Source organism: Medicago sativa, chromosome 8, assembly GCF_051527215.1.
Source record: "Medicago sativa cultivar Bolivia chromosome 8, Bolivia_mono, whole genome shotgun sequence".
Lineage (NCBI taxonomy): Eukaryota > Viridiplantae > Streptophyta > Magnoliopsida > Fabales > Fabaceae > Medicago > Medicago sativa.
In genome coordinates this window covers 57,628,866-57,639,641 of record NC_140756.1, presented here as the reverse complement: position 1 = coordinate 57,639,641, position 10,776 = coordinate 57,628,866, and the positions used below count along the sequence as shown (strand labels likewise).

At 32.5% G+C, this 10,776-nt stretch overlaps 2 protein-coding genes across 4 annotated transcripts; both read left to right on the top strand.

The window, feature by feature from the left end:
* Positions 1-1,659: 1,659 nt before the first annotated feature.
* LOC146899870 (uncharacterized) lies at positions 1,660-5,430 on the top strand. 3 transcript variants are annotated; one of them, XM_085734042.1, is made up of 3 exons: positions 1,660-2,146; positions 2,897-2,938; positions 4,006-5,430. In XM_085734042.1, exon 3 carries the CDS (start codon positions 4,669-4,671, stop codon positions 5,428-5,430), a length of 762 nt encoding a protein of 253 aa, XP_085590168.1. In that variant the 5' UTR covers positions 1,660-2,146; positions 2,897-2,938; positions 4,006-4,668. The 3 variants fall into 3 exon arrangements, with proteins under 3 accessions (XP_085590168.1, XP_085590169.1, XP_085590170.1); XM_085734043.1 differs by lacking the exon at positions 2,897-2,938; XM_085734044.1 differs by lacking the exon at positions 1,660-2,146 and having other exon boundaries at positions 2,714-2,938.
* A 234-nt stretch (positions 5,431-5,664) lies between these two features.
* LOC146899869 (uncharacterized) lies at positions 5,665-6,558 on the top strand. The gene has a single exon (XM_085736863.1). It carries the CDS (start codon positions 5,665-5,667, stop codon positions 6,556-6,558), a length of 894 nt encoding a protein of 297 aa, XP_085592989.1.
* The last annotated feature ends 4,218 nt before the right edge of the window (positions 6,559-10,776 follow it).

Below are 10,776 nucleotides of genomic sequence, written 5' to 3'. Positions count from 1 at the left end.
TACCTAATCTCATTTCTAAACACCAAAGTGCCTTCATCCCTGGAAGACTTATCACAGATAACACCCTTATGGCTTTTGATATTTTCCACTATTTCAAACACACTACCAAAAAGAATGGTTTTGTAGCTATTAAAACAGACATGACAAAAGCCTATGATAGATGATAAGTGTTTAAAAGTGATATATTTCATATAGGAGTTTAGGCATTTTAGTGACTTGTTTTGCAAGATTCTCCATGGAAAACTCCAAATATTATGCAAATATGTCATATATGCTTTTGAGCTTTATTCTACCCAATGTATGCAGGAAATGACAAGCAAGGTACAAGAAAGAAGAATTTGAACCAAAGGTAGGACGCTTTCGCGTCCTATGGACGCTTAAGCGTCCACAATGTCGTATGCAACTCTTTGCACGCTTTCAGGACGCTTTCAGGACGCTTTTCATGATTCAAGTAGGACGCTTTCGCGTCCTCATCACGCGAAAGCGTGCAAGCTCCAGAGGCAAACCGTCTTAGGACGCTTTCTGCACGCCATTAGCACGCGAAAGCGTGCTCATCTACTTTTGCCAGAAGATATTTTCACTGCATACGTGGCAGCTTGCTATTGGTCACTGGGAGATTTTTGTGCAGGACGCTTAAGCGTCCTGAGGACGCGAAAGCGTCCAACACGAGTGCAATCCCAATTAAATAGATTTTTCACCTCTCTTTGGAGATTCACTATTCCATTGAAAACATTTTACACATTTCTAGAGAGAGGTTAGAGCTATTTCATAGAGAGAAACACAAAGCAAGTGATTAAGGAGTAGATTCAACCCTAGATTCATTGAGACATCAAGGATCTTGGCATGGAATCTTCATCTTTCCTTCATTCCTTGCATTAGTTTACATGTCTATATGTAACTATCACCTTCTTTGTAGTATTGAGGTAACTATCAAGCTATTATGTAATCTTTTGATCTTTTAATATATAAGGTTCTAGCTTAATGATTCAATATTGTTGTTATTCTTGCTTTTAATGCTTTCAAAGAGATTCAAGATGATTTGGACACAAACTCTTGAATCTAGAACTAGAATAACAATCTATCTTATGTTATATCACTCTTGACAAGTTTGTAAACCTTTGATAATTACTTGTAATCAAGATTTTAATGCTTTCGGATACTTAATCAGGCTGGACACGGTCGATTAAGTTATCCGATCGACTTTGTTATCGTTTAAGGAATTTGGACACGAATGTTTAAACGCTAACTTGGAAATAATGATGTCGCTTTGGACACGAAGGATATTGTAGAAATGATTGTAATAATATTGGTTATAAAGCTAGAGTCTGTTAATCGATCGAGAGATTGCTGCTGTTATGCTTGCTCGTTATCTTATACCGCAAGCGAAATAGTTCGATCCCCTCTCGTTTTTACTTTAGTGTCAAACATGGATATAGTGTTACACACAAACAAATTATATCCAAACCCTTAATGTGAACGATTGTGTAAATGCTTATGATTAAACGTAACTCCCTGTGGAAACGATCCTATATATACTCACGTGTACATAGTTATATGACGTGTAGGAAAAAACCTACATCAAAATGGCGCCTGTGACACCCTATTTTTTTATGCATTATTTAGTGTGTTTTTGCTGTATTTTACTCTGAATTAACTGATAATTAAATTCTTTTCTAGAAAGTGAATTTAGGAAAAATAATGTTATATATTAGAACTATAATATTATAACAGGCTATGTTAAAAATTTCGGCTTAAAATTCTACCGGATTTCGGACAGCGATTTGCTCGACTGTATAAATTTTATTACCGAAATAAATAAATAAATATATTTTTGAAACCAGAAAAATATATATGATAGGATTATATGATTAATTATATTATTTATGATTTTTTTAAAAACAATATTGGATAAGAATGTACAGTATAGATAAGAATGTAAGTATACTGATAAGAATTAGTTTATCCATTGGCGTGGCACTATGCATGAATGTTACTGAATTAGCAACATGAGTATATCTCTTATTCCTTTAGCAAGAAAACGTGGCACTCTTTTGCACCACAAAATCTTTCACTTGTTTCCTATAAATAGGCACTTACTCTCTTTGTTAAAATCACAAACCTGCACAATAGCATAACAAAAGCAAAGGTGTGAATCTTAGTTCTCTTTTATTTTTTTAACTACTTTGTTTAATATTCTAAAAATAAACTAGTTCTTTTATTCCTTTGTTTTGTTTGTATTATTTTAGTCCAAAATGTTTCTTCATGTAACTTAGCTAACCACTAGAAAATAGTTTGGTCTTTCAATAAGCTTTTGTTGAAATTAATATTTTACTTATGCCTTAGAGAACCAAAACTATAAATCTCACTAGATTTTCACAAATTAACCAAAAATAATGAGTTATGTTAGCCATATTTTTAGTGATAGAGTTGATTAAAATGGAATAGTCATTTTCTTTAAAGATTAGTAACAAAAATTTATTTATTAAATTCTTACTACACATTTAGGAGTTTAAACACTTAATTATGTAAATTTAATTAAGTTGTATCTATTGATATATATATGGTAGGTATTAGAATTTATTTTTAAAGTTTTGATAACTCATAATTATTTTTGGAAGATTGGGTTAAAATTAATAGAAATCCATCATGTTAAAATTTCTAAAGTTATTCTAAGTAAGAAAAAAAAATAACCATTACTTACACCACGTGAATAATCTAGTTTATTATAGTTATTGGAAAATTATCTTTAGAATTTTTTAATGTTAATGTTATTACGTTCCAAATTTATGGTCAACTCTATAATTATTAAAATTACCTTAACTTTTAGCATTTAATAATTTTAGTGTTTATTTCAATGATAGTTAGTTAAGAGATAATTATTTTGATGAGTAATTAGGTGTTGAAGAAGGTGATTACTCAAGTTTTGAAAAGTTGAAAGGTAAGGGGATATACTTTAGAGAACGCCCAAGATATATATGTATATTATCACATGAGATTAAGAAAATTTGTGTATTTAATTGTAGTATTAATCTGTTTTAAATATATATTATTAACGAGCAAATTTGATTATTTATATTATTTATTGAAATGGACAGTAAGTAGAAAGAAGAAATTCTAGAAAACATTCTAAATATTATGCATACATATACATATATTAAGTAATCAGTTAAACGTGGTATTGTAAGTATATATAATATATTTTTCTTAATTTATTTATCTTATAACTAACTCACAGTTATTATTATTAATTTTATTTGAAGAAATTTCTCTTAAGGTACATTTAGGACTTTTGACAATTAAATTGTTAAGTCGATTGTTGATGAAAACAGTTGTGTTGAAGATTTACAAAAATAATAATTTTTGTAAAGAGTAATACAGGTTGTTTCTTATAATACGATAACGTATATAAGACTGAGGATAGGTTCGGTTGGGTCGACTACAGACCTTCTGGGGATCACAGGCGTTTTGAACTCCTACCAATAGTTAGTGATGGCTTCTCTAACTGGAGGAAATCATAATACCCGACGCAGTGATACCTGACTGTGCAGGACTATCTATAATAAGGTGCAGCGATCGGGCCAGAATGGTTGGAGTAGAGATTATATATCTACTCGTTGCAAACAATCATGTTATGGCAGTTGAGACGGCCTTACACTCATAATAGAGGTCTCCATGGAGTAGGTTTAACCAAGATGCTACTAACAAGTCAAAACTATAACCTTTGGTATTGATTATGATAAAGTGTTAAGTGATCTTTGTTTTGACTAACTTTGATGTGTGTGGTTGCCATAAATTATTGTGTGCTCAATTGATTTATATTTCCTTGTGATTATTTAATTTCTACAGGATTTAATGGTGAAAGAAATTACATGTATAATGGTGTTATATATTTCTTTATTTAAAAAAAAATATTACATGTAACTATAAAATATTATGTATCATCATGTAATATTATTAGCATTTAGTTAACCTTGTGTGCGAGTATTTCACCCTTACAATTTGCAGATAATGTCGGGGAAGTCATTGAGTCACTCGGGGAACCGAAGGATTGAGTATCTGGAGGAAATAGGAGATGCAGTTTGGGAATTGGATATGGTGTCCCAAACACTGATATGCACAGGAATAAGTAGGACAACCATAGGAATCGAAAAACTAGTTATCTCTCCTTATGTTTAATTAGTTTGACTTAAGTATGACGTACTTTAACTTGCAGGTGTTTGTAAAATATCTAACTAACCCTGACAAGCCTGAATATGTAAGCCTAAGGGCAAGATAAATAACGTCGTGTAGAATATATTGATGCATATTTTATATCCTTGTGTTTTATTTATTTTTATGTTTTACGATCAAGAGCTAAGACTTTTATTTAAAAAAAAAAAATGCAAGAAAGATATTTATTTAAATTAAATTTTTAGTAACCAAATTAATTTACTAGTAAAAGTAAGATTTATGAACTTAATTCGCTTTAGACTCAAGTATCAAGACGTAACACCATTTTCTATCGTTACGGAAAATGGGGCGTTACATTAGTGGTATCAGAGCACGGTTGATTCTTTCGGGAACGTTAGAGGATGTCTGTACTAATTGCGTTTGTTTGTACTAACTTTGTATAGATTATTATATTATTTAATAATTAGGTTCTAACCAATTAGGACTTTTAGGAACCCAATGAGTCGTAGAAATAATCATATAGAAGCCGAAAACGGAGAGGCAAGCAATACCGAAGGAGGTATGGGAAGAGCTATTCAAGCTATGGCAGAAATGGCAGCAACCATTGCAGAACAAACTGCTGCAAAGGCTGAAAGGGATATTCGAAAGCAACAAAGGGAAGAAAGAAATGCTGAAAATAAAGGATTGGTAGATTTCAGACGTCACGATCCTCCACAATTTCTTGGAGAAACCGAACCAGAGAAAGCTGACTTATGGCTCCAAGAGATAGAAAAGATATTCGCTGTGTTGAGGTGTCCTGACGAAGTAAAGGTAACATATGCATCTTACTTACTATTGGGAGATGCCGAATACTGGTGGAAAGGAACTCGCAAGATGATTGAAGCTAACAATCAAGATATTACTTGGGAAATATTTCGTACGAAATTTCTCGACAAGTATTTTCCTAGAAGTGCTAGGACTGCAAAGGAACAAGAATTTCTGACCCTGAAACAAGGAGGAATGACGATTGGAGAATATGCAGCAAAGTTTGAGTCGTTGGCAAAATATTTTCGTTTCTTTCAGGACCAAGTGGATGAAGATTGGCTATGTGAACGATTTGAAGGTGGACTGAAGCATAGCATCAAAGAATCTGTCTTGCCACTAGAAATTCGTCAATTCCAACCACTTGTAGAAAAATGCAGGAAGATAAAAGCAATGAAGGAAGGTGGAATCAATCGAGGAAGTGTGGGTGGACCATCTAGGTCTAAATATCCAACTTAAGGGTGGAACCATAAAGGAAAGCAACCGTATAAAAAGCCTTACTCTCGAACTGCGAGTAATAATCAGAATCAGAGACCCTATCGTCCAGTTACATCAGCCGTTGGAAATGGATCAAACCAAAACCAGAATCAAGAACTCACTCGAAGGTGCTACAAATGTGGAAAACAAGATCATTTGGCTAACACTTGTCCCGAAACAGGAATAAAGTGTTTCAAATGTGGGGATATAGGACACATGGCCAGGGAATGCAGGAACCAAAAAGTTGAACCCGTGGTGAACAATGTGAGAGCTGCAAGGCCAAAGGAGAAAGGAAGGGTTTATACTCTAAGTGGTGTTGAGGCTTCTCAATCTAAAGATCTTATACAAGGTAGTTGCGATATGACGGGTAATCTCTTAACTGTACTATTCGATTCTGGAGCAACTCATTCTTTTATCTCAATAGATCGTGTGAAACAATTGAGTTTGTTTGTAACACCACTGCCTTTTGATTTAATCATTTCTACTGCAACTGCTAAACCCATAGTTGCAAACACTGTTTGTTTAAAATGTCCTCTTGTCATCCACAATAGGAAATTTCTTGTTGACTTGATATGTTTGCCTTTAACACAATTAGATGTGATTTTAGGCATGGATTGGTTATCTTTCAACCATATCTTTTTAGACTGTGCACGTAAAACTGTAGTGTTTCCTGATTCTGGGAATTCCGAGCTTATATCTGCTAATCATGATATAACTTCTTCAAAAGAAGGAGCTCAAGGGTACATGTTATTATCTTCTGTAGAAGTTGCGAGAGAAAACGTTTTGAACCAAGTCCCAATAGTGAATGATTTTCCGGAAGTATTTCCAGAAGACGTTCCTGGTTTACCCCCGGTAAGGGATATCGAGTTTTCGATCGATCTAATCCCTGGATCAGGTCCGATCTCCATCGCACCATATAGAATGTCACCTACTGAGTTAGCAGAGTTAAAAACCCAACTTGAAAATTTGTTGTCAAAACAGTTCATTAGACCAAGTGTATCACCTTGGGGAGCTCCAGTACTGTTAGTGAAGAAAGAGCAGCATAATTCAGTTTGGGAACTGATGGGATTTAGAGATGCAATGGGAGAGTTTGTATCCCAAATAATTTAGAAACGAGGAAACTAATTTTAGACGAAGCACATAAGAGTACATTGAGTATTCATCCAGGAGCAACCAAAATGTACCAAGATTTGAAGCTAAGGTTTTGGTGGCCCGGAATGAAAAAGCAAGTGGCGGAGTATGTTGCTTCATGTCTAACATGCCAAAAAGCAAAAGTGGAACATCAAAGACCAGCCGGTATGCTTCAATCGTTAGACATTCCAGAATGGAAGTGGGAGAGTATTTCGATGGATTTTGTTGTGGGATTACCGAGAACCAGACATAATTTTGATTCAATTTGGGTTATCGTAGACAGATTAACCAAATCAGCACATTTCTTACCAGTGAATATTAACTACAATGTGGACAAGTTAACTGAGATTTATATCAAGGAAATCATCAGATTACATGGGGTACCTTCAAGTATTGTTTCAGACCGAGATCCAAAATTTACATCTCACTTTTGGCAGAGTTTACAAAAAGCATTGGGGACAAAATTAAGATTAAGTTCAGCTTATCACCCTCAGACGGATGGACAAACTGAAAGAACAATTCAATCTCTAGAAGACTTGTTGAGAGCATGTGTTCTAGACAATAGAGGAAGTTGGGACGATCTACTACCATTGATCGAGTTTACATACAATAATAGTTTCCACTCAAGCATAGGAATGGCACCTTATGAAGCTTTGTATGGGAGAAAATGTCAGACACCGTTGTGTTGGTATCAAGATGGAGAGAGCATCATGTTTGGACCAGAAATTGTTCAACAGACAACGGAGAAAGTTAAACAAATTCGCGAGAAGATGAAGGTTGCACAAAACAGACAGAAAAGCTATTCTGATCAGAGAAGAAGACCTCTCGAATTTCAGGAAGGAGAACATGTATTTTTGAGAGTCACATCAACGACTGGGGTAGGTAGAGCTATTAAGGCCAGAAAACTCACTCCAAAATTCATTGGGCCATACCAAATTATTCGTCGTATTGGTCCAGTAGCCTATCAAATTGCTTTACCTCCTTTTCTTTCAAATATTCACAATGTGTTGCATGTTTCACAATTAAGGAAGTATGTCCCTGATCCATCTCACATAATTGAACCCGATGAAGTCCCATTAAAAGAGAACTTGTCATACGAGACGTCTCCTGTAAGGATCGAAGATAGAAGAATCAAACAACTAAGAGGGAAGCAGATTTTCTTGGTCAAAGTTCTATGGGATCAAGTAACCGGAGATTCAACGTGGGAGTTAGAGGATAATATGAGATTGCAATATCCATATTTATTTCAAGGTATACAATTTCGAGGACGAAATTTTTTTAAGTGGGGTAGTAATGTGACACCCTATTTTTTTATGCATTATTTAGTGTGTTTTTGCGGTATTTTACTCTGAATTAACTGATAATTAAATTCTTTTCTAGAAAGTGAATTTAGGAAAAATAATGTTATATATTAGAACTATAATATTATAACAGGCTATGTTAAAAATTTCGGCTTAAAATTCTACCGGATTTCGGACAGCGATTTGCTCGACTGTATAAATTTTATTACCGAAATAAATAAATAAATATATTTTTGAAACCAGAAAAATATATATGATAGGATTATATGATTAATTATATTATTTATGATTTTTTTAAAAACAATATTGGATAAGAATGTACAGTATAGATAAGAATGTAAGTATACTGATAAGAATTAGTTTATCCATTGGCGTGGCACTATGCATGAATGTTACTGAATTAGCAACATGAGTATATCTCTTATTCCTTTAGCAAGAAAACGTGGCACTCTTTTGCACCACAAAATCTTTCACTTGTTTCCTATAAATAGGCACTTACTCTCTTTGTTAAAATCACAAACCTGCACAATAGCATAACAAAAGCAAAGGTGTGAATCTTAGTTCTCTTTTATTTTTTTAACTACTTTGTTTAATATTCCAAAAATAAACTAGTTCTTTTATTCCTTTGTTTTGTTTGTATTATTTTAGTCCAAAATGTTTCTTCATGTAACTTAGCTAACCACTAGAAAATAGTTTGGTCTTTCAATAAGCTTTTGTTGAAATTAATATATTACTTATGCCTTAGAGAACCAAAACTATAAATCTCACTAGATTTTCACAAATTAACCAAAAATAATGAGTTATGTTAGCCATATTTTTAGTGATAGAGTTGATTAAAATGGAATAGTCATTTTCTTTAAAGATTAGTAACAAAAATTTATTTATTAAATTCTTACTACACATTTAGGAGTTTAAACACTTAATTATGTAAATTTAATTAAGTTGTATCTATTGATATATATATGGTAGGTATTAGAATTTATTTTTAAAGTTTTGATAACTCATAATTATTTTTGGAAGATTGGGTTAAAATTAATAGAAATCCATCATGTTAAAATTTCTAAAGTTATTCTAAGTAAGAAAAAAAAATAACCATTACTTACACCACGTGAATAATCTAGTTTATTATAGTTATTGGAAAATTATCTTTAGAATTTTTTAATGTTAATGTTATTACGTTCCAAATTTATGGTCAACTCTATAATTATTAAAATTACCTTAACTTTTAGCATTTAATAATTTTAGTGTTTATTTCAATGATAGTTAGTTAAGAGATAATTATTTTGATGAGTAATTAGGTGTTGAAGAAGGTGATTACTCAAGTTTTGAAAAGTTGAAAGGTAAGGGGATATACTTTAGAGAACGCCCAAGATATATATGTATATTATCACATGAGATTAAGAAAATTTGTGTATTTAATTGTAGTATTAATCTGTTTTAAATATATATTATTAACGAGCAAATTTGATTATTTATATTATTTATTGAAATGGACAGTAAGTAGAAAGAAGAAATTCTAGAAAACATTCTAAATATTATGCATACATATACATATATTAAGTAATCAGTTAAACGTGGTATTGTAAGTATATATAATATATTTTTCTTAATTTATTTATCTTATAACTAACTCACAGTTATTATTATTAATTTTATTTGAAGAAATTTCTCTTAAGGTACATTTAGGACTTTTGACAATTAAATTGTTAAGTCGATTGTTGATGAAAACAGTTGTGTTGAAGATTTACAAAAATAATAATTTTTGTAAAGAGTAATACAGGTTGTTTCTTATAATACGATAACGTATATAAGACTGAGGATAGGTTCGGTTGGGTCGACTACAGACCTTCTGGGGATCACAGGCGTTTTGAACTCCTACCAATAGTTAGTGATGGCTTCTCTAACTGGAGGAAATCATAATACCCGACGCAGTGATACCTGACTGTGCAGGACTATCTATAATAAGGTGCAGCGATCGGGCCAGAATGGTTGGAGTAGAGATTATATATCTACTCGTTGCAAACAATCATGTTATGGCAGTTGAGACGGCCTTACACTCATAATAGAGGTCTCCATGGAGTAGGTTTAACCAAGATGCTACTAACAAGTCAAAACTATAACCTTTGGTATTGATTATGATAAAGTGTTAAGTGATCTTTGTTTTGACTAACTTTGATGTGTGTGGTTGCCATAAATTATTGTGTGCTCAATTGATTTATATTTCCTTGTGATTATTTAATTTCTACAGGATTTAATGGTGAAAGAAATTACATGTATAATGGTGTTATATATTTCTTTATTTAAAAAAAAATATTACATGTAACTATAAAATATTATGTATCATCATGTAATATTATTAGCATTTAGTTAACCTTGTGTGCGAGTATTTCACCCTTACAATTTGCAGATAATGTCGGGGAAGTCATTGAGTCACTCGGGGAACCGAAGGATTGAGTATCTGGAGGAAATAGGAGATGCAGTTTGGGAATTGGATATGGTGTCCCAAACACTGATATGCACAGGAATAAGTAGGACAACCATAGGAATCGAAAAACTAGTTATCTCTCCTTATGTTTAATTAGTTTGACTTAAGTATGACGTACTTTAACTTGCAGGTGTTTGTAAAATATCTAACTAACCCTGACAAGCCTGAATATGTAAGCCTAAGGGCAAGATAAATAACGTCGTGTAGAATATATTGATGCATATTTTATATCCTTGTGTTTTATTTATTTTTATGTTTTACGATCAAGAGCTAAGACTTTTATTTAAAAAAAAAAAATGCAAGAAAGATATTTATTTAAATTAAATTTTTAGTAACCAAATTAATTTACTAGTAAAAGTAAGATTTATGAACTTAATTCGCTTTAGACTCAAGTATCAAGACGTAACACCA